The sequence below is a fragment of the Apaloderma vittatum genome, unplaced genomic scaffold (assembly GCF_000703405.1).
Source record: "Apaloderma vittatum isolate BGI_N311 unplaced genomic scaffold, ASM70340v1 scaffold12957, whole genome shotgun sequence".
Classification (NCBI taxonomy): Eukaryota; Metazoa; Chordata; class Aves; order Trogoniformes; family Trogonidae; genus Apaloderma; species Apaloderma vittatum.
Window position 1 is genome coordinate 43,193 of NW_009725771.1, and position 24,651 is coordinate 67,843.

General features: G+C 43.0%; 1 protein-coding gene across 2 annotated transcripts in view; it reads right to left on the reverse strand.

Moving 5' to 3' along the window:
• RARB (retinoic acid receptor, beta) overlaps positions 1-24,651 on the reverse strand; it is a 68,731-nt gene that overhangs the window by 16,445 nt on the left and 27,635 nt on the right. For both annotated transcript variants that reach the window (XM_009873031.1, XM_009873032.1), the window contains exon 3: positions 3,745-3,905. In XM_009873031.1, the coding sequence (XP_009871333.1) occupies positions 3,745-3,905 (161 nt within the window). The remainder of the gene's footprint in view (positions 1-3,744; positions 3,906-24,651) is intronic.

A 24,651-nucleotide genomic window follows, 5' to 3' on the forward strand; every position in this document is an offset into this window, starting at 1 on the left:
ATACTATAAAGTATGACATCTCCAGAGAAATTACTAAGGCACTCTCTCTTACCTGGATGACAGTGATAAAACAGATCTATTTATGATGGACTTTTGAAATCCATTATGTTTAAACAGCTTGCTGATTCTCATCATCGGCAAAACTACACTTCCCACTGCCCACCAAATGCAACTGTTAAGTCAAATGACCCAGGGAATTTAATACAAGTGCTATTCTCCCATTATTTTAAGTAGACTTTTATTAACTATGCAAAGTATGGTAATTATTGCAGATTGCAACATTTTTTCTTTTTAAAGAGCAGACGGATATATAAAAACCCCGTAATTGAAAATGCTTCTCCAAAACCATTTTTGTCCAGATAAAAATACACAATGGGGGGAAAAAAATCACCACATAACCTTTCCCTCTGGGAAGCACAGGCTGCAGTGCTCAAGAGCAAGAGGAGCCAGATAGGCAAGCCAAATATCTGAACAGATTTTGGTTTTTTATGACTGTATCTTTGCAAGGTCTTTTTTACTCCACTCTCTTATACTCTAAATTCTTTGTTCTTTCATGTTTTAAATCAGTATGAATGAGCCCATAACTGAAGGTGCACAGAGGCCGCACTTGCAGAACAGTTTCTTCCATCCACCGGGTCTACTGGTACGCAAGTGCAAAGCTCATGAAATTCAAGTGAATGCACATAAATTCAATACACTCTCTCCCACTTCTCGCTTAAAGAATTAAATAAAAAACTGCAAGGTTACAAAGGCAATCTGCATTCTCTGCAGTGTGAGCGTGCCACAGGACTGGTGGCGACCTTCTATCTAGCTTGTTACTATCAAGAAAAGTAGAGTTGCACAGGCTTCAAACTCCCCTCGGACTCAGCATTTAGATAAAGGACTGTGTGCTCCTTTTTTTTTTGACTTCTGGAGTCTATTTCATTTTTCTCAAAAGGAAAGATTATGGTCCAAGCCCTGCTGCTTGATCAGCAGCTGGTGGTGTCGCCTAAGCACCGACGCTGTTCTCCTCAGACCAGCATGCACACCTTCCGACCTCCCAGATCCGCCTGGATCCTCCACTGTCGCCAAAAGGCTTCTCCCCTGCTCCTGTGCCAATGACGGACAGCTGGAGATGAGGATGACCCCTCCTCCAGCCCCAGCAGCACTCTGTCCCTTCCAGAGCTGGGCAGAGACAGTGTTCCTAAAACTGACCTCTTAACACTGAACTCCTACCTGAAAAGCTGGAGTGGTCTGCAGATTTTAGCCAGATGAGAGATTTAAATACCCTGCATTTCACACAGAGACTATGAGAATGCAGCAAGAAGACAAGTGTTTAGCATGGCTGCTATTAGTTTTGACACAGCTGTTGAAGTATTGCTCTCAAAGATTCAAGGTAAGCCAAAAATAACTCCTCCAGTGTAATTTTGTTATTGCATCTTGTATAGCAGCAAACCATGACAAAGCAGCAGGGACTTGGCCACGTGCAGTTAACCACTGCAGACCTCCACAAGAGCAAGAAATCTCTTTCCTCAATCTGTCGATCTGGCCTGAAATATGAATGACCAACATCCAGCCTCAGAAAACATGTGGTCAGGTTGTGGATACGTGGGACCCATAGGCACACCAGATTCATCCGCTCATCCCTTAGATCCAGGAGCTCTCCATCAGGGCTCTGAAATTCCAACAGGAACATAAGCTGGTCGGCAGGAACCCAAGGACAAAGGCATCAGTACAGGAGTGGGTACGATACGCGACAAGACCCTCTCCAATTTCACCCACCTGTAAGATTTCAAGAGCTAAAATACCAGTGCTACTTAAGTATCCGACACATAATGCAAGCACATAGGTGCCCAGGTTCACCTCTCAACCCTCCAGAACCTTTGGCAGCGGTACAAGGTACCACCACACTGGCCACAGTGTGCTCTTCAATCTCAGAGGTAACGGGAGTACGGACCAACGCGCACGTCGGGAGGGATGCCGACACACCGTTATTCTGGGATACCCAGGCCATTTATTCGCAAGGCAGCCTGTGAGCAACAGCCTGGCTAGGCGTCCCAGCTGCATACATACAAACACCTCTTCTATGTGGCATAAACTCTTTGAACTGGGAGGAGTTTTTTCACACTCATTCAGAAGTGCTCTTGGGTTTGCAGGAGGGCGGCAGCCTGTTTGGAAGAATTGTTCACTCCAGAGACGAGGATACGACCGCACGTGCTGAGAGAAGGGGTGGAGAGCATTAACGCAGGAATTTTTTTGAAAACGCATGCTACAGATCCCGCCGTCTCCAGCTTTGCCTTCGGTTACGTCACCAGCTGTTCTTGAGCTTCCAGCCTCGCACACTGCGCTAGTGCCCGGGGGTCTGCCTGTGCAGTATTTACCAGCATGCCTACACTCAATGTTTCGCCTACATCTCACCTGAACTGGGCTAGCACCAGAGAAGCATGTGGGGGACAGGCACCTTCCCTGGTACTAAGCATTTTACGTAGGTCTCAAAATGAAATGTGAAAAATGTTTATGGAAGTACTCGCAGCAACATGAAAAAACCATGTTTTTTTTTTCTAACATCACGCCACGTGTGCTTGCTTTTCCAGCACTTAAACACAGTCTTACACCTAGATCTGAGAGTTTTGAACACTGCGCTTTGTAACTAGATGAGTGTGCCATAAAAAAAGCATCCTGCTCACGGAAACAGCGAACACTGATGCCATGCAGGGATTTGCCTAGATCACTCTTTGAGAGATTTAACATTTGCTTCAGCAGAGGAGCATTTACTCAAAACAGAGGGCACTCCAGCAATAAGAGGGATTTCACCTGGCCTCTGAGGCTTGGTCTCAGATCTCCAGCTGGGGCTGTAGGACAAGGACCACGGAAGCAGGTGTCTCCTTGCCCCAGCCATGCCACTGCTGAACTCCTGGTCTCGGCAGCAAAGGTGGACGCTCAACTACTTCAGGACCTTCTGCACAACCCTCTGAAACAGCCAGTGCTGCTACAACTGACAGCAAGACCAGACCCAGCAAAACCAACAAGACTCTAAACATTGTCTAACAGTTACTTTTTAGCATCTGGTTCATTACTCCACTTGCAAATTTGACATTGAATTTTCTCTCTGAAATCAATAAATGTAATTGATCTTCCCTGTATTTAGCAACATGTAGACATATAGAAAAGAATTATTTTCCTGACACACCCTCTGGAGAAATTCCCATAGTACTGAACTTCTTGGTGGAGGACTGATTTTTTATTTCTAAAAGCAACAGAAGTTTTTGCTGCTTTGTGTTATTTCGGTAGACTGGAAGAGGAATAAACCGCAAATGAGCATTTTGGAAACCGGTTTATTTAGATATTTCGTATTCTTCCTGACCTTGGTAGCTTTGGGAATGTCACCAGTAATCCAGCAGCGTTTAAGAACTCTCTACACCTGCAAAGTTGCAATCTGCTGACGCACGAGCAGGGATCACATCTTTGGAAGCCAGAAATTTCTAATGAATGATGGCATGTAATTGACTCACGGACTACGAGCTCGTCTCTTGAGTGGATTAGTCCTTCAGACAGTCTCTCCCAGTGCCGCTAAGTAACGCTTACACTTAGATGTAATTTTTTTTTTCAGCACACATTTGCATGCATACCTCTGTTTTCCCACAGCTTAGGAGGTGCAAGGAGTGCATCTACTTCTGCATCTATTTAAAATAACCTGATGCCTCTACTGCAAAACTCACATCATCTAGGCAAATCCAGAATGTACATGTCACAAGCCAGACTTACCGTAGTGTATTTTCCCAGCTGGCAGAGCGAGGGGAAGGTTTCCTGGTGAGCTTTTCGGATTTTCTCAGTGAGGTCATCCAACTCTGCTGTCATTTCATAGTTTTCTGTGGACTCCTGCTTTGAAGGTTCCTTCTTCTTTTTGTTCCTATCATTTCTGACAGCTATAGAAAAAGCAGAGACACAGATGACATGGTTATTCCGATCACCCCATTTTGCTTTTGCTGCTCTACTTCAAAACACTGCAAAATACTTCTATTTTAAACAAAAACTATATTAAGCAGAGATAAAAGTGTTATATGCACAGTGAATACTAATGTAGGTTTTATTACTTAGCTGTAGGAATTACATTTAACAGGTAATGATGAAACCAAACTTCCATAGGTACTTGTGGATGAGCCATTATGAATCTACCCTCTAAGAAATTCTACTGCAACTTCACATGCACTGTAAATGTCTCAATAACTTTGTAAGTGAGATTTTTTCACTGTATCATTACGGCTGCGATAGTGAATGGCAAAGTCCTCTGCAGTGATGCAGTTTGTATTGTATTGGATGGGACCAATGCTAAAAAAAGACAGCAACTCTCCTTAAATTTCAGTACAGAAGATAATAAAACTCACGCTAATACAAACTCCACCAAGCACAAGTTATTTAAAGGGAAAGTTAAACGTGAAAACGGTAAAGGAAAGAAGATGAAACACATTAAATTCAAGATCTGAAGATCAAAGGAGAAGCACAAACATTTGAAAGAGTAAAAATGGCAGTGAAGCTATCTGAAGTTGCTTGCCATCTGCTCCTGCACTCAGATCAGCCTTCTACCTTCCCTCGGCCGTGGGGGATTACTGGAAATATGCATTGTGCAGCACTCGCACTGTAATTGATTTCCCACATATTTGTGTTTTGTAATAAAATATGACAGCTGCTCCATCACCATGCTACCCTTTGTTCTTTTAATGAAAATAGCTTAATTTTACAAAACGTGCCCAGGAGATAAGCCTGTGTCCACAGTATTGCCAGTACTTGCGAATTTTATCAAGAGGCTTGTTGTTAGCTAAAGCTAACGTCTTAAGTGTAACCAGATGCATACGCTTTACAACAAAGCCAAGCAAAATCAATCCCTCTCCCTAAAGACTCTGCGTCAATATTAAACACCCCAAAGACTAAATGTTATTGGACAAATAAAATAAATCCTAACATTCACTCCATTCAAAACCTCAAGCTATTTAAAACAAGGTCCTAAACTCCGAGGGTGTGGCTGGCAGGCTTGGTACACATGAGGATGGTTGGAGATTCTGGACGGCCAAAGATCTGCTGACTCTCATTTGTACCAATCTGCCCCAGAAAAAACCATCTGTCCATGCTGTAGGGAGGGAACCACAGCAAAAAGGGAAAATGACCGGAGCTACCTCCATGCCAGCTCTTTTGCCCTGTGGGTTCCCCAGGCCCATCTCTGCATCTGCTGCGGTTGTTTCCTACGCACGCGTGAACCATAACTGATTAAGAAGAGCAGAAAAACAGTGAACATTTCAGGAGGAAGAAAAGGCGTTGATCCAGTCACAGCTACCATATCTGTTCAACAATGAATGACACAGCTGGATTCATTCTCCTTTCAGTGTCCTTTCTGAGAGAAAATCAAGAGTGATATGGGAAAATGGTGGGGCAGGGAAGCAGTGGAGTCAGGGCATCTGCAGAAATAGTTTACGTAACAGAAAATGAGGGGTAGACACAGTGAATAATGTTGCTCCTTCACGAAGTCATTAGGCACACACCCCGTGTGATGAATGGCTGTGGTTTACTCACTAAAGGTCTGACTTTGCAGCAGAAAGAACTCTGACTCCGATCCAGCAGATGTTTTTAGGATGAACTTGACTTTAACTGTGTGAACAGACTCGCTCTGAAGTCACGTGCTTTTCTGGATCAAGGCTGGGATGCTGAGCAGCCCACTGGATCAAAGCCTAACCTTGAGCACCATCAACCCTGGTGTGTGGAGCAACACAGACTCAAAGGTGGCCAGGAAGGGCGGACTGAAAAGGTACCTTCTTGAGAAGGTTCAATGCTACCAGTGTAGTCAGATTTTGGGGAGGCGTGTGGGTTGGATTACCTCCCTTCCTTTTACAAATATTCCCCTAAAAGCAATGCCCTGATTTGTTTGCTGGACCCCAGGGCAGAGCGCAAGTACAGGCTCTCACACTGAAAAAACATCCAGGACTGACACGTACATCTTTGAGTGCTCCAAACTGCCACCCGCTCCAGAAGTAAATCCTAATTGCTGCTGTACCTGGGAGATAAAAGGGCTCCTCAGAAAATTACATTATGTAAACTCCTACACAACTGCAAAGAGCAATAAGCCTTTGTAGTAAAGACCCATTTACTTATAGCACTACGAGCCGATTGACAAATTTGCCAAACAGGCAGCCTCAGAAACTACTTATCTCAATGGCTCTGAACTTCTTGTGGAAGACAAACATGTTATTTAGGCCAGGCTTCTGGTGCAGCTGCCAAGAGCTCCCAGAGACCAGGAGATAACTCCAGCAGGAACTGAGCCAGGCTCCCGCACTACCCTGGCACAGACCCTCCTGCAGCTGTACCTGAAGTCCCTTCCCCTCCAAAGGCCACCAGAAGGACAGCTGCTGGTCAGCCCATGTCACCAAACTGGCCAAGCTCTGTCCTCTTTCTCTTCAGATGCAATTCGCTAAAGAGTGGGAAGGGGAGAACTAACACATCCTGAAAGCTAAGAACAGGGTTTTTTTCATTGTCACCTTTTTTCTATGATTCCAATAGCCATTATAATAATGATAAAACCTGAATAACTTTTTTGCTTTTTGTATACTTTTTATATTTCCTACATTTGTCTTCACCAGGGCTGCATCAGACACAGCAGTGCTTCCATTATTGAATCTTACAGAGAATATAAAGTGCTGACATACAACACTCAGGCTCCAAAATTATAAGGAATTTCAATAACATCGAACAATTATGCAGACTCAACTACAACGATAATTCAATGCAAAAAAAAAAAAAAAGAGAAAGACAGATTAAGACAACACTACATTTAAAAGAGATAAATAAAAACATATAAACACATATATTTACCCAGTAAATTTAAAAGCCATCACTGCTCTGGGAACAGGAACTGTCACACCACATGTGGAAAGGGATTATAGCTTATGCTTACATTACATAAATCACACCTTTTTGTATCTTGATCTTTACATGCATATGATCACATCAATCCCTGATGCAATTCCACTGCCTTTTAATGATGATACGGCAGTGATGAATCTGTGTCACAGTTAATGCTGCTGTAGAAAACTCAGGTTATGAATTTCATTACTTGTGCATTAAATTCTGACTTGATGTCTGCATTATTTAGGAGCTCCCGACAGGGGACAGTATGGAAGCTCTCTTGCCCTGTGAGAAATACTGGAAGTTAAGAAAACAAACAAGGCAGTGGGTGGTGTGGGGAAAGAGAATGAAGAAAGGTGTATCTGGATACGTGAGGAAGCCACGTCTCAGTGCTGCTCGGACAGCTGAGCGACGCACGCCCACGCCTGAGCACGTCTGCTCCGATCCATCTTCCCATGACAGCTTCCCTGTCCCCTCAACACACAGGCCAGGACTTGCACTTCCACACCCAGAAACCTCCAGACAGCTGCGGCTTCGGAGCTGGCGAAGGCACTTTCTGCTGCCTTAGCTTTAAGGACCAGCCCCTACGCCAACACGTTAATTCTGACGGTAGAGGGGCAGAACATCATCTCTTGCCCCATCCAGTCTGTTCTTCTCACCCCAGGTTTGTCACCCATTTCCTGAGCTTCAGACATACTTTCCCTCTTGCCCTTGAAGCGATGGGCAGGGCACAAAAGCTGCAGGAGGGAGGGGTGTGTTTCTCAAGAAAAGCAGGGCCTGCTGCAGATGAAACCAAGTATAGGAATGACATAAACAATTTCTCTTGGAGGACCCCACTGCTGTCATTTAGCAATCTTGCAGCAATTCTCCTGCTTGAGCGGGATCATCTCAAGCGCGTGGTAAAGCTGGGAATCGTCCAGTCTTAAACGCAATTCCCTCAGGTCCACCAAAATTAAGTCACCGCTTGGCCTAAGAAGAGTCTGGGACCCAGCACAAGAGATTTGGGCAGTTTCTAGATAATCAGGTAAAATTACAGAATAGCAAGTGTTTGTATTCCCCTTTGTCAAAGGTGGCACAAACGAGCCCAGGGAAGAAGAGCCTGCAGCTCACAACTCAATTTTTCCAATTACTTGCATAATCTGTGCTTCCCTAGATGCCCAGAAGATAGTTAGCCAGCACCTTTTATATTTTACAATGATTAAACAGCTATAAATTCATGACTTGAAATGCTATCATTGCAGTTTTGCCTCTCAGAGATCCCCATGACCCTTGGAGAGCTCTGTGCACTGGTTAACTGGTTTTGTTCCTGTAGCAACAACTACCAGTGTTTCCAGTTAGTTTGCATTCCTATAAACCCACACTTCTCTTGTCCCTAAATATTTTGGAAGTTACTCGTTAAACTAACAAATCTCAAAAGCACCATAAAGCACAGAGAACAAGTCAGTAATCGCACAGCGATGGGCGCAAAAGGAGGTTTTCAAAAGAAGAATCCGTTTGCTTGCAAACGCCGGTGGGAAGAGAGATCGGAGGTGAGCTGGGGCAGGACGGCCACAGACCTGCCAACCCACCTGAGGAAAGTCACCTTCCCAGTCACCTTGGGAAAGCTAAAAACCGAGGGAGACTTAGCACCCCTGATGTTGCTGCTGTTGCTGCATGAGCCTCTCTGACCCTGCAGACAAAGACAGCACCCAGGTGCACGTCGCACGTGGTTGGTGGAAGCAGGAACAGAGATAAGGGACCTCAAGGAGGTTGATTTTCCTCGCTTCGACGTAAGGAAAGGAAGAAAATAACCATCTTCAAAGCAACACAATCATGCCTGACAAACCGACGTGCTATCAGCTGAGAATGCCAAGACTCCTGTTCAACCTTTTAAAAGCAATGGAATTGCAAGCCAAACGCAACATTAAAATATGCAGAACACCAGGTAGTCATAAAGTGGTTGGTGTTCCTAGGTTGTGATTTCCAGATGAAATAATGTTTTCTTTGAGGCAAAACTGCTCAGTTTTTAAAGAGAACACAAAACTATCTTAAAACCGATTCCCCATGCCAAAACTGAGCTTTGACATACAGAAAATGACTGGAGTGAAAGCACGTTTCAAACACAAAACTCTTGTTTCTAATAGATGAAGGCAATAACAAGTAACCAGTCATGTAAAGGGCTCCAAGTACAAAACCAAAACACATCAAAACCTGCATATTTTGTAGCTGAATCAGAGAAATCAACCATGTCAGCTGCCGGGTACAATTGCCCACAAGAAAACATCTCAGTTTAAGTGAGATAGTATCTCTATACAGACATATATCAAAATTAACAGGGAGCACAGAGAAACAATCGCAGAAGAAATTTCATAAGCACTTGGCACGCTACCATTTTTTCCCCAGGCACAGAGCGAGCACACGTATTACAGAATTCAAGCCCGCCCCTGGTTTCCTATTGAGAAATAATGTTCAGCTATGGCAAATGTGCCCTGGCCAATGCTCCAGGAACCTCAGTGCAGTAACGCAGGGAAAACACCACAAATCCCGAGGACTCGTCCTGTGTCAGCTGCCTTCACGTATGCTGCTGGGGCTCTTCCAGCCACCAGTGGCATTTTTTATTTTTTTTTCAGGAAGGTGAATCTGAACTCTGCCTTGCAGCTTTGTATTATTCATTACATAATTGCTATGTTTTATTAGAAATATGATCTATTACAACCTTGAATACAGTAACTTAAATGACATTGAAAATTAGATTATTCTGATTATTAGAGAAGTGAGAAAGGTACTAAACATTTGTAAGGCTGATAATCAATCAGTGTATCCATCTGAGTGCAATAAAAATCAATCAGGACCTAGTGCGTTTAAATCTAATTTTTTAAGCATGACATTTTCTTCTGAGTTTCTTTTTTAAATGTCACCCTCTTCTACAACAGTGATTGATTCTATCCCCAAGGACAGTTAACTCCAACTGATTTATTCATTGCACTGAGCTCTCGTGTCCCCAGTCTTTTCTAAATATCAAATTAATGACAACAATAATATTTTCAGCAAAACGTGAAATTCAGAAATACATATTCATGGAAGCTAACCAGCAAGAAGCATGACAGGACATTTAAATTGGTTCAAATACTGGGGACTTTTAAATTAGCAAGCAGTGTATTTTAACGCAGAAAATGGTGTAATTTTGTGTCTCTCCAGTTCTCTTTTTCCTCCCCCCATAAAAGAGAAGGCCAAGAATTTGCTTGTTTACAACATAATTCATTTAGAAATGTTTCAGCAGTGAACAATGAATCACTAGCTATAGGGAGTCCGTGAGTAATTACCTAGGCCTCCAAAATAACCTTATTAGGCTATTTTAAGTATAGGGGAGACCTTTGATACCTATAGCCTAAGGGCCTCTACTTTTCCATTCATGCACAGGGGATTTATAAGGTTATATCCTATTATAACCAACGAAAGCAACACATCTCCCACTTATGTATGAGGATAACTGCGGGGTTAATACATCAAGAACTGAGTTATAAGAACAGGTTTCATTATATGAATGAGTGACACAAACGGATGCTCTACAGCTTTATATAACTGGCCTGAAACTTGATCTGTGGTTTCAAGGATTCCATCAGCCTGAAAATTTTATTTTTGACATGAAATTTGGCACTTGTATTGTCATATCCCTGAAATATTAGTAGATGGCATGAGCCAAAAAGTCCCTCGACGAAAAACAATACCAGCTGAACTCAGATGTATGACCAAAATCAGAAAGCCAATGCAGAAAAACAGCCTTGAAGATAGCTGAAAGGTATGGCTTCAGTATTCTTTTTGATTTGTTTTAAATTATCATTTCACTTCACCATCATTTAAGAGAAAATATTTTTCTGTTCGTTTATTTATTTATTTGTTTGTTTGTTTATAGACATCCAGAAGCAAACCCAGCAGTTACCATACTTTGGATATCGAGATCTGCCAATCCAAGACCTGAAACTGCTGACGATAAAAAAAACCAAAAACGGTTCTAAAGGCTGATTTGGCTTGAATGTTGTGCTCCATAAGAAAAAAGAAAACAAAAGCCCATAAGGTGTTTCCAAGTGTATGAATATACCACTAATGCCTACCTTTATATTGACTACAGTATTTCAGCACTGGTTCAAGTTCTTGCAGAGCACGCCAAGCACAGTAACAACTGCCTGAAGAATAAAAATCGGGACTCTAGAAATACAAATAAAAACCACTCCCCCTAAAACAGGTTCTAAGAACAAATGGAAAATTAAGAAGTCACAAAGACAGAAAGATAGCGAACAAGAAGAATAAAACTCTAAGAAAACGTGTTTTGCAGCAGGTGGGTGTGGGCAGGCAGAAGAGCCAGTGACGAAGAGCAGCTGAGTCGGAGTCATGACACAGGGGGCACAATATCTGCACCAGGGTCTGAATCAAAACCAGACTCCTTGGTCTCCCTTACCATCTCCCTACATATAGCAATCAAAGTAGGTGGAGAGATGCTATTATACATTTAACAATAAACTGTTTAAATAGCATTTGCCGTGCAACTTCCATTTTAAAAGTGCTTTAATATCATCAACTAATTGGCAATGTCAAATAGGATAATTCAAATACTCTTAGCAGCTGATGCTTAAAGAGCTACTGAAGGTTGTTAGCATTAACAATTGCAGGCAGAATAAATCACTGATATTTCCCATGAAGGCTCACCAACATATCTGCAATGGAAACAGCCTAGCCATACCCACTGACTAAACCAAAATTTACTCACTGATATGTTTCCATCTGTATTTTACATGGGCATCACCTCAAGTTACTTAACAGAGCCAGAAATTCCCATTTGCAAGATGGAGCATCTCCATAGGCAGGTCCCACAACACCCCTGTGCATCTCGTGCTGCTGTTGAATTAATCTCCACATCTGTTATTCCCTCCTCCTTCATGCCCTGCCCCATCTTCCAAAGCAATCTGCAGATCATTCAGTTCCTTACTCTAAAAGCAATCCCCTCAATTTTTAAGGTCCACCATGCCACACGCAACAGGTTTGCAGAGTAATAGCATCACCCGGTGGGTATTTCCAGTCATCCCTCCTCTTGCTCAGTGCAGGAACGGGAAGGAGTTTTGGGAATCAATCACTCCATCAGGGGAAGTTTTCCAAACTCTCAGAGCTTCTGTGGGTAACCCACTGTGAAGCGCAGCCTATGGTAGAATCCCCATGAAACTAAAATCCTCAGGGAAACCAAATATTATGTTTACTGTTTTGACTGCCAAAATCCCAGTGGATTTACTAGCAACTTCTGCAGCAGTCTAGATAAAACTCTGCGCACAGCTGGTTAAACTGAAATACTCTGGGGAACAGGAGGACGGCTCTTCTGGAATTGCAGTGTCTTAACACATTAGCTAAAAATACACAAGACCACAAACACAGTGTGATTATTCTTTCTCTTCCTTACAGCTGAAGTGACCAAGTACACATACAGCAGCTGAAAAACACTCCTAAATACTCAACCTGAAATTAATTCTCTATTACGCTATAGTGCGCTTGTTTTACCATAGGCTGGATAAAGAAAAAATCCCTAAATTTCAAACTCTGAACTTTTCAGTCAGAAATCACTAAGAGGCCATTAAATCTGTCTCATCTGATTTCAGCTGTTCAAGTGCCCTTTCAAGCTACCTTCTCAAAGCAACTGCCCTTTGGAGCTACAATCTTGAAGCCTGGTACACTAACTCTATATGGATAACCGATTACAGGCAAAAATATCCTGAACCTGACCTTTCTCTCCAGGGTCACCAAAAGGTAAATCAGTCTACTCATCTACAGATATTACATTAATTTCTCTTAGGAGACAGTTATGGTGGTACGATGCCTCGCAACCAGGAGAAGCTGGGGTTATTCAAAGTCATCAATTCAATTTGTTGAGCATTATTCAGAACTGCTGATGGTCAGGGGACTGCACGGCTGTAAAGTAAGACCGGACACTGCTCTTCATGTCTGCCTGCTGCCTAGCCTGACCCACGTAGCACTTCGTACGCTTCAACCTGCTGCGGCTATTTTATTTCTCACTCTAACACATGTGCTTTTTACGTAACTGGAGAGCTACCTACCATGACAAATAGCAACCTCTTTCCATACAACGCTGTTAGTGACTCCAACAAAACAGCTTTCCCTATTTAGCAATTAATGGGTCTCAGCTACGAGACAAATCTAGGCTTTCTAATTATGTAGTATGATAAAACAGACTTCACAGGACAGCAAATGGAAAGGCTACAATCCTGTCACTGGAGAAAAAGAGGCAAGCTGGAAGATCCCTTCCTTTTGCTTGCACATGGTCACTCCGCTGCCAGAGAGATGGTTCCCCAGAAGGAAGAGCAGAAGTTCAGGAGCAATACCAAGACAGTGCACCACTTGCGTTTCTCCCTTTTATTATGGCTGGTTTCATGCCGTGAATGCAGTTTGGCTTTCCTCAAATAGGGTTCAACCCTATGTTATTTACCAGAATGAAAAATAGCAGCCCCAACTTCTCACCACTGCTGTTTTTCTCTTGCTGTGGTGCTACTCCACCGATCACAGCAGAGTCCTATTAGTGTAAAACTACAGCGGCGTAGTGGGAGATCAGGTCTAATATCTGTATCTGCAGATGGGTAACACCGCATTCATACCTAAGTTCCATTTCTTTGTTTTGCCCCCAAGGCTAAATTTCGCATTTGTACCTCCTGGTGCCTTGCGCAATTGTGTAAAGGTGCATCGAGCGAGAGAGCTGCCAATTGACAACACGTCTGAAGAGGCTTGCGTGCACGGTGTACTTCATCAAGCACAAAGAACACATCGCCTCCTGCAACCGTAAACTGAGCTCATGAAGGCAGAGAAACAGTTGTTCCCGGCGCGTTTCAAGAAAGGGAGCCGTAGTCTTGCATCGCAGCGTTAGCCCGCGTTACAGCCTCGGCAGCTTGCAGCCCTGGCCTCCCACTAGGCCGGGGACCATAAAAGCAAAAAACAGCTCTGCCACTATTTACTTATTCCTCTGAAGCTAACGTGGAAAACACACTATTATGAATGTATACGGATTCCTTCCTAAGGAGGAAAGGCTTGTTGATACTCCTACTACTAAAAAAAAAATCAAATATGTAAACAAAATTAAGATCAGGAGGTTACTCTCAGCTCTCAAGGTGCCAGGGCTGGCCCCTGAAGTGGTGGGCAGGGGACACATGGAGTGCGGGGCTTCACAGCCATGCTCGACCTCCTTGCCTGGGCTCCCTTGCTGCCGAACGATCTGCTCTGCCAGGAGAGACAGCCTGGGACCAACAGAATAGAAGAACTGTATTACTTAACCAAGTGGGCCTAAAAGTACCAGAATATCAGCCATAAAACTTACTGTCTAAGCCTCATATGGATGTGCAGTCCCACACAGCTGGTGGTCAGGCATCTGCACCTCCTGGTGGTCTTGGCCTGCAGCTGGGTCTGATTTTTAATTAACAATCATTAAAACTGGCTTGCCATAATACTAAAAGAAAGGTTTCATTGAATGGTAGAATAACATGCTCAAACAATGCTGCTGCATCTCACTGCATTTTAGCCTGTTGCTTACTTCCTCTCCCTTCCCAAAAGCTGAACAATTGGAATAAACAATCTGCAAATCGGTTGTTGGGCTGGGCTGTTTTGTTTTTTTTTCAAGAGCACATGCTCCCTTTTCAGAAACTATAACCTAAGGAGAAAGGAAGGAGTGAGGTCAGGGGATTTCTTTGTCTTTCCATGCACAGGATTTGGGGAAAGCCAAGCCAAGCCAGCCAGCAGGCTCCAGGAGCACCGGGCTGGCAACGTCACCGGATTCCTGTAAAAAGCCCGGCTGAAGCTGTCTGCTGACACAGGTAAACAAGTTTACACGCTTTCAGCTTTAGCATCTCACTGCTCAACCCAAAAGTGAGCAGAGGCACTCGAAAACCCTCTACCTCCCAGGTTTTTCTTCAGGTGGGACATCCCCTTCCATCCGCACACGGTGGAGCTCAGCGCTGAGCCCCGGCAGGGCTTAACCTGCGGCAGCCAGAGCCCCAGCTTGTGCCCGGGATCCCCGCACCCGGGATAGCAGCAGGCTTCAACACGACTCTTCAAAGCAGCAAGTGCCTGGGAGACAAAGGCTATTGCTTGTGTGTTTAATAAACACTGCTCCATCCATAATTCACACGCAGAAATACTGCTTTTCATCTGTTAATGCAGGCTCTCTGGACATCTGCACTCCTGCTTTATGTAGCAGCAGAAGCATCGTGGCATTACGGGGTCGAATTCCCTTAACACACCTGCAGCAACCTCAGCTGTTTCAGCACTCACGTTATGACATGAATCACTCCACAAGCCTGCACCTAATTATCAGACTGTCTATTTTGATATATTTTATCTTTTATGTACAATGCCAAAGAAGTTCTTTAAAATACGTTCCAACTGCTCTTTCATTTAAAAAAATAAATAAATTTCCTTTCTTGTCTAGGACTTAAATTCTGAAATAGCAGGCACAAGTGGACCAGATTATTTATAGAAGAAGGTGTGCTAGTAACTACAGGCCTGGCTTAAAGAGCTTAATTCTGCCAGACAAGGTCAGGCAACATCAAATCCTGATTTCTCCGTGAGATCTTTTAAGTATCCTCAGTAAAGCCAGCATATAGCCCTTTTACATTAAATGTTTTCACAGTACACCAGACCAGCCTGACGCAGCAATCATACAAGGAGCAAAGCAGACAGACACTTGTTTCCAGGAAACAGCAAGATAGTGGGGAAAAAAGCAGCCTTTTTATTGTTATTTGAAATCAAAGTGATTACTGAGGCCTCTGCAACATCCAGCGCAAGACTTACTGCACACAAGGGAGTTAATTTTGAGAAGGCAAGCAGGCAGCAGGTCATCACAGAGTTAACTCAATAAAATAATAATTTCTACTTGGGTAAACTGACCTAGATTTCCCAGACTTCTCTATGAAAACAAAGGATGCAACTTGGACGTGAGATGACATCTGAAAGGGAAGCCAAGAAGGGCTGAGCTAGGAGTCTGAAATCAAACACATAAGCTGGTCCTTAACTAAATGAGGTTGGTGGTCCCCAGTTGACACTACAAATGACTACACAGCATAGGATTAACAGGCATTACTAGTGGTTTCTACTCCCTTCTTACCTCATGGATGCTAATAAATCTTTCACAGAATCATAGAATGGCCTAGGCCGGAAGGGACCTTAGGGATCATCTAGTCCAACCTCCCTGTCATGGGCAGGGACGCCTCTCAACGAGATGTGGCAACACATGGGGACCAAATGAGGCTCAAACCCGTGACCTTGGTGTCATGTCCTTCAACAGCGCGGGGCTGGGCCGGGAACTATTCATACACAGGTTCGGTACCTCCTTCCAGCTAGGACGGTCTTCTGCAAGACTGTGACAAGTACCTGATGCAAGACGCGCTTACAGAAGGCTTTTTATGAGGTCCTCAGGATTTTGCTCCTAGGCTACAACCCCCATGGGAAGCACTGGCTGAAAACTTGGGATTTCCAAAAGCAGAGCTTTATTCAGTTGCTGGAAGAGCTGATGAATGTCCACCTCCCCAACTAGCTGCAGGACTGCCCCAGAGCCCCAGGCCTTGCTGCAAACAGGGCACAGGCAAGTCCGCCAGGACGTGGGACACACATCACGGAAGGCAGGAGCCGGCAAGGATCCTTCCTGGGCCCCCTCGTAACTCACCCCAAGATTTTGTAAATCTGAACACAACATGATGTTGACAACTCTGCGTTTTGGGATCCAACCCAATGTTACTTTCCAGCGAAGCTCTGTTGTGCTGGAACCCCTCCAGCCAGCTCAAGTTAAACAATTTGCCCAGAGAAAATGTTCAATGAAGGGGAAACACAAAAGTATGCACAGAAAGGGGCCTGACTCCCCCTCTCTTCTAATCCATCACACAGCATTACAGATTAAATACTCATTAAAAATATATATTATAAACTGTTAAGACAGGATATCTAGTGATTCCTCTTAACTGCCTTATTCTTCCCACACCCTGGTTTCTAGGGAATATTTTTAAACGTTCCTCCCATTGCTGCAAGGCCCATTTACCATAGGGTTATCTCCCCAACTCGTCCCTCCACCCAAGAAAGAAGATCCCCAAACACAGGATACTTAATACTGTGGAGGCAGCTCCTCATGTGAGGCAGTTGATGTTGTACAATTTTATATGTTCACATCTTGCCGTGTTTAAATTCTAGTAGGAAAAATGTTCCTAATAAACACATGAAATAGCTGTAACCGACTTAGAAAACAACAGGACAAATTGCCAAGAAATGGCTTTGACTCTCTCTTTAGGACAAGCAGGATTTAAGGCTTCTGCAGAATTAAAGGAATAAAATACTTCTGCTTATTGTCTTTTCTCCTTGTGTACTTTTTACTTTGTTGTGGGAGAGGGCTGAACATAACAGGGTTTCTTTTTCTTAATAGCAGCTATGCAACTATGCTCTTACTTTTGTTTGTTCTCCTTTTTAAATCGCTTGCACTCTTTTTCAAATTAAAATTATTTTCTGGATGTTCTGATGTATTAGCAGTGTTCAGTCAAAGAGGCATCCAAAGAGGAAAAAAAAATGCATTGAGGGACTCTTCCAAATTACAGAGAGGGGCAAACTGAGCATCCTTCTTCCAGAAAAAAATGCCGTCAAGAGACTCTTGTGAATGAACAGTTCTCCATGTCACTTGTTACAGCGACCTGTACCTTACGTGTTTGATCCCTGAGCTCCTCAATGGGATAACCAGACGGTGTGGCACTGTACAGCGCTGACTACAAGACCAAACACACACTAAGGTCTGGACTTCCACACTCATCTTCATGAGATACCTAATTTGGAACACAGGAGCCCTGGCTTGCTCCCTGTCCAACAAAGGTAGATCAGTACTCAAGCTTCACTAAATCTAATGCTCCACCTTCTGGTATCAACGATTCCTCTGTACCAGAAAAAACTCATCTTGACGAAATTTCAGAAATGACCCTTTCTAAGTGGCTTCTCTCTCTGTTGTCTCTCCACTAGAATCAAAACAAATCATGTCACAGGTCACCTAGAAGCAGTACTACAGCAAGAAAAACAGGGGGAAGAGAGTCCTTGTATGTAAGGAGCAGCTCACACAGCTACAATGCAGCCAAGGATGCTGAACACACAAGGTGCAGCAGCTGATATAAGGACACTTGTTTACAGCTGACATGCCCTTCTTGGCTGATGCCTCCTCTTCTGATGCCTCTAGGTTACAAAATGGCTTGAGACTCGTGCTGTGCCAATTTCAGTCTTCTTGAGATATAGGAAAAATTCTCATGCATTAGCCAAAATAAACATCTTGTACTTACTTTTTAAAATTATTAAAAAAAAATGTTCAATCTTTGCCACTGGGACATCATCTAAAAGTACACAACATATGAGAGCAAGTAAAAGTACTACGCTTTGTAAGAGCACAAGTAACTTGTGAATTCTTTGAAATGTAACACTACTCCCCACAAACTCCTGTAATTCCTGGCAATTTCCATCCATTCCACCTCTCTTACATCGGGTTACTATTTCCATAACGCAAACCGTAATCAACTAGTTGGGAATTAAAATAAAAACAAGGAAACCAGAACTTCTTTTCAGAAAAGATGGGAAGAAGCAAAGGATTTGCAGCAATACCCACTGCACCAGGGCTGACTGACAGCAGGAAACCTGCTAATGATGGAAATAGGAGGTGACAGAGCAGGTGAAAGAAGTGTCTCTGGATCGACCGGTGAGTCAAGGAGTGATGACCCCTCCTGCTCCTTCAACTGCCTGGTGATCTCTTCACCAAAACTGTCTGTTGTTGACAAGGGAGCAAAGTTTTCCTATTTAATTTAACGCTTTATTTTCAGGCTCTCGATTCTTATGGCTAAGAGTTTCCCAGGTTTAAATACACCAAGTTCTGCCTGATGGTGGGGCATTGACCTACTTAACATGGGAATAAAACAATCCAAAATGCAAAATGCAGGACGCTATCTACTAGTAATCCCTCTTCCCACAAGTTTAAAGACAAAAAGTGTTTAAAAATATAATGCGTTGAAAATGATACAAGTGTAATACGCTTTGTTAGCCTGTCATTTTAAATGGTTTGTAAAGTCCTCCCTCAGAGGATTGGACTTAAATCATTCATTAACTGGAAGCTGATTGCTTTGTCCTGGGAAGGGGGAAGAACATGGATTTCTCAGATGTAACCCAATTTCCTAATAGAAACAAAAACAATTTGATGAAATTCTGTTCCCAAAACCATACCCCAAGCAGAAGCACAAATAAATTAATTACAAAATGAGCTCTGTCAGCAAAATCTAACTTTATGGGAAGTTTTTAAATTAACATTTCACTTGCTTAAAAGTTTAAAAAAGAAAGAAAGAAAGAAAAGTAGGTCAGCATGTTTCCCCAGCATGTCTTTCTGACTCCATTAAAACTGTCTGTCAGATGACTAACCATGCCTGTAATCCAACTAAAAGCATGTTTGCTTTCAGTTGCACTTTTTGCCAGGGGAAAGGAAGAATTCCACTTAGCTTTAACTCTGAAATTCAGGTAAACGTCTCCAAAAGTTAGATAATTTCCTCACATTTACTGATAGAATCTGTTTATATTGACAATAAGCAACTGGCTATGGATGCACAGCACTGAGAAACGATCCCACAGCTGGTTAAATGCCCATCAGCCGCAGGCACTGCCTGTAGGGCTTTAAGCTACTACTTGTTAAAGTCAGTTTCAGAGCTGTCGTCTGATTGACAGACTTTTCGTAAGATCTAGATTTAAAAATTTAAGAGCTTTCAGAAACATGCAAGCATACAAACAAGTACTGGAATAAGTGAGATGGGGCAAAACTGCTTCTGTTCACTTTAGGTCAAAGGAAATTAAAAATCCCAACTCCCTATGATCTTTTTTTCCTTTCATTAGTATAAACAGCAGAGTGTTATTTAGGTTAGCATATAAAGGGTGTCATTCATGCTGCCATCCCACTTAAAAAAATCCTGTACGCTTTCCATGCAGGAGCTGAAGGACTGGAGATTAACTGTTCCGATGCACTTTAAAACGAGCATGTGATACCAAGTCAAACTAAAAACAAATTGAAGCTATTTTTAGAGTCCAGTCCTAGGGCCAGCATCCCAGCAGGAGGAGCTGCAACGTGTCAGCCGGCTTATCGCAGGCACAGCAATGGAAAACTCCCTCTGCTGTAACAATTCATACGGCGGATAAAAGCAAGTCGTAAGAGCCTGACAGCAGCAGAGGGAAATCCATGGCCTCATCTACTTATGTAGAGATCTTCCTAAACCCTCTTTGAGAGCTTACTGGTTTCCCTGCGCCTGCTTTCTATCTTCCACACCATCAGCACGGGAGTTGTTCTCCACAGAGAGGCCAGCGTGAGCTTTGCTTCTTTGCCTTCTGCAGAGGCACCTAGCCTATCAAGACCACCTCCAGGAAAGTGACCATGAGGAAAACGAAGACGTTTGCAGATACAAACCATGAGGAAGATGTACGCATTCTCACGTATGTCTCTTCTAAGGGGAAGGGCCAAAAAAGCATCTCCTCTGCTACCAAGACTTTCAGGCACGTTCGGGTTGCTGCAGCTCAGACTTCCCAGAACTCTTGGGAACAATTTACTGCATTTCTCATGAACCTTGGCTACTGTAGATAACATTTTCAGGTTGGCCTGACAACCAAATAAGCCATGTTTAGCTTCAAGGCTCAGGACACTGGCAATTTGCTCGTTCCCAGACTGATATTTATCTCATCGACATTTCTCCATCCTTCAGAGTCAACATCCCAAAATAAAATAAAAAACCCCCTTTCAAATAGAGAAAAAAAGATAGCAGAGAAACCATGCAGTGCCAGTAAAGAAAGCATAGCCAGCATGGCACAATGGCAATTAGGAGAAAGAGATGCACCAGAGATGTCCAGTGCCCCCGAACAAGAAAATGATCCGAATGAGGAATATGAAGCAGTGAACTGCATGCATAAATGAAGAATGGAAGCTCTGAAACAAAGCTTTTGAGGTCATGGGATTGGGGTCTCAGCAGTTATGCCTGCATGACCAAGCAAGCGTGGCCTCAGCCCCGTGCTTCAGAGAGCACAGGCTGGGCAGGGATAGGCTACCTCCAGATTTCCCATCTGCTCTTACACCAGCATTGCCCAGCACAAGGCAGAAAGGATAATCCAGGGGTTTGCCTGCTGTGAAAGCAGTTGGGATTTTAAACTCAAGAAAAGGCAAAGACTGCCTGCAATGGCAACATGAATGCATAGAGCCAGTGTCTTTCTATGTACGATCCAGAATAATGCTCTAACTGCCCCATGGATGCTTCAAAACCAAAGCGAGGGACAACAAATAACAGAAAAAGGCCACGGAAACAACAAGATCCATGTTAAGAATCATCTTTCTAAGAGATATCCATCCACCCGATAGCCTTTTACTGGGTAGCTGACTGAAGAAAGCTCATGATAAGGTGTGAAATGAAAAAATGGGAAATTCCACCTGTGTCGGTGCCACTAACAGTCCTCATGGAAGAGCTGAAACTCCAGAGGAGGCGGCATGTGCCTGGACCACCGTGGAATCCTGAGCTGCTAGCAATGACAGACAGGCATCAACTACTCCTTAAGCTCTGATGAAATGTGCTCTCTTAAAATAAGAAAGGGCTCAATCAAGTCTCAGGACTTTGCTAGAGCCACTGAGCAGGGACATGTACTTCTCTGGAGTGTGCTGCTGGTGTAAGCAGAAATTAGACTGTATGTGCATTACACTTTTCACTAGTTCTCTCTGAGTTTCAACTCTAACGAAAGAAAAGTTACTTGTACGAGGCCTCTGTGCCATTCAGCTGAATTTCTTCTAAAGGACAAGATGAAAAGACATTCAGAAAGTCCACTAATATCTAACAGGCACTTTTTCCTTTCTTAAAGCACATTTCCTTCAGAGCACGGTCAGGTACTGCAGTACGAATGATTAGCATAATAACTTTAGAAGTGTCACAACTTTAATAAAACACCTTGTTAAGCAAAAACGTAAGAAAGGCACACATTTACAGTTGCTGAGAACTAGGACTGATGGATGCAGACAAAGGCTGCAGAGAGCACACGAGCCCTGGTAACTTCTGCCAGGCTCCATGTTGTCATAGAGACAGCAGAGAGCGATGAAAAGTTCACCACGGTAGCTATACCTTGGTGAATAAGTCTTAATGTAACTTCCAGCTGAGGACATGTAATCAATCTTTGTATGAGCTTATTGAAGGAATTCCCTTTATGCTTACTCAGCCTTCATGAGCCCAAAATGAGTGAAAAATATATATATATTTTACTACTTTTAAAGACAAGATAGAGTGTTTCCTTTGGATTAAGGTGTGTGGGGAGAGATAACTGTGGGGGTTTTTTTAACAAAAAAATCATGTAACTCATTAAAAACATATTAAAGATATTAAAAACGGGAGGGTAGGGGTGAAAAGAGCAATTCAGGGGCAGCCTAGCAAGACTGGCCATGTTCAATGCCGTTTCCCTCCTTTCCCTAGATAATTCCCCCATAGAGGTGGTCACGTCCCTGGCATCTCACTGCGGCTCTTCTCCCATCGGGTTCCACCACCTCATTCCCTCTTATGCTGCAAAACACATGAGTTTCCTGGCTTTCCCTATCCTCTCACGCCTTTCTCCCAGCATGTCGCTCCTCAGTGGCATCTGACCCCTGGTCTACCTTCCTGTGGGGCAGCAGCACCCCTTGACCCTTCTTGGGTCCCCACTCCGGGCTCAGTCCCACCACTTGGGAGGTACGGGATGCTGGAGCCGACAATGAGCAGCAGGGAAACGGAGCCAGGGCTTGTTTATTGGCCAGGGTCTTGAGGTCTTAGCTTTCACAATTATGGGGTTTCTATGCAAGAAAGGGCAGAAAAAATAAAACTGCAGCACTAGTGTGTTATGGTTTAAAGTTACAGCTGTTTGCATAATGCCTGAAAGGCAATGAACTGAAGAAAAAGAGAAGCTTAGGATGCTATTCATGCTTTTCCCTAACATTTTAGGATATAAAGATCAGACTAATTACCAAACAGTCTTGAGTTGAGCAGGGTTCACTAATCAAGCTCTGCTTGAGGAATTAGAAGAGAATTTACTTAGCCGCATCATGAAAGGTGCCAATAAATTGTTCAGCTGGAGAGTTAACATAATAAAAAAAATCATTTTTTATGTTATTTTCTTTAGTAGTTTATTAATTGCTGCCTGAAATACTTTTCCGAAACACAACGAGCTGCAAATGAATTCACGGGCTATTAATCTGCTGTACATGGCACTGGAGGGAAAGCTCATTAGGTGAGTTGATGCAATTACTGCTATTACATAACCATCTTCACAGAACATAGAGTAAATTATGAATAATAACATTCAATCTAAGTTGCTCCTTTACACATTAAAGCTGGCAAGTGAAAGCTATGCAAAATTAGGGGGAAAGGCTAGAATACAAAAGCGGCAAACCCCAAAAGGAGAGTGGAAGAGCAAAGCTGCTTCTCTGAAGACACCAAACTGATGTGAAAAGCAAGAGATGTTTGTTTAACCATGGGAAACAAGGGGCAACAAGTAGAACTCAGTTCTCTACAAGGGAATTTTAACTGTATATAAGTCATTTTCAGGCACCTAGCACAACAAAGTGTGCATTATCTCTGGCAGAGGACAGACTGACACTAGAGCACTGTGCTTTTTGTAGCAGGAAGATCTTTCATGTTGGCTTTGCTCTCATCTTAAAAAATCTCCCTATCAGTGATGTTGAGCATTTGGCGTTAACTTTTTAAAGTTCCCAGCTTCTCAGCCTGAAAAACTAAATATAAGCATTCCTATCTGATCAGTAACTGAAAAAAAAAAACAGCAAAACCCAACCAAACTTTAATGAACAAAATGAAAAAATTGTGATCTAAATGGCTTGGGCACAGTTTCTCCACTTTCTAGTCAAATTCTTAATTCATTGGTATTTTCACATTTCAGATCTTTTACCTTCAAAGCACTGACAGTATAAAGTCTCCCAGCCCCTCTAAAAAGACTCATAATTTTCACCTCTCAAGATAGGAAAGCTAGTCTAATCAGCTTGTGGTGTTCAGAGAGAAGAATTAGTCCCAGAACAGAATTTGGGGCTTTGTGATTTCCACTCTGATATTTAGCTCGTGCCTCTCGAGAAAGTGAGGCGAATCAGCAGGCAAAGCAACTACGCTGGAATTTTTGAAAAAGCCCCCAGGCACTGTGTGGTATTTAGGCATCTAATTAAAAATCTAGCCCATAGCTAAGCAGAATTCTTAAATCTAGTGCTTTCTTCCGGCTAAAACGAATAAAAACCCAGTTCAGTTCTGAGTAAGTTTTCATGCATTCTAATTAATTTACTTTAAAATCACATCAGTGGAATCTGCATGAACTTCTCAAACGCAACTATGCAGGCTAGCCCACTGCTTAGCCACTCATTGGAGATAGAATCACATTTCACTAAGGAGTCTGAAAGAAAATGAAACAGAAATATATATAAAAAAACCCCAAAACATGACAGTTCTTCAAGTTGATGTTTCCTGGTTGCTAATTTAAACCAAAATTAAAATAAGTAAATCAATCCATTCTGTTGTTCAGTAGCAGAATGTAATCCTATGTTCTGAGAAGCATGAACATTTAAATATAATGACTCTGAAGTCTGTGACAGAGTAACAGACATTTCTGTGCAAGTTTAAAAAAACTCCAAAACAAGCACAAAAACTAGATTCTCTCCACTTCATGGTAATTCCCCTGCACTCCCTCCTTTCCTCGTTACCTCCAGCGAGGGTAATT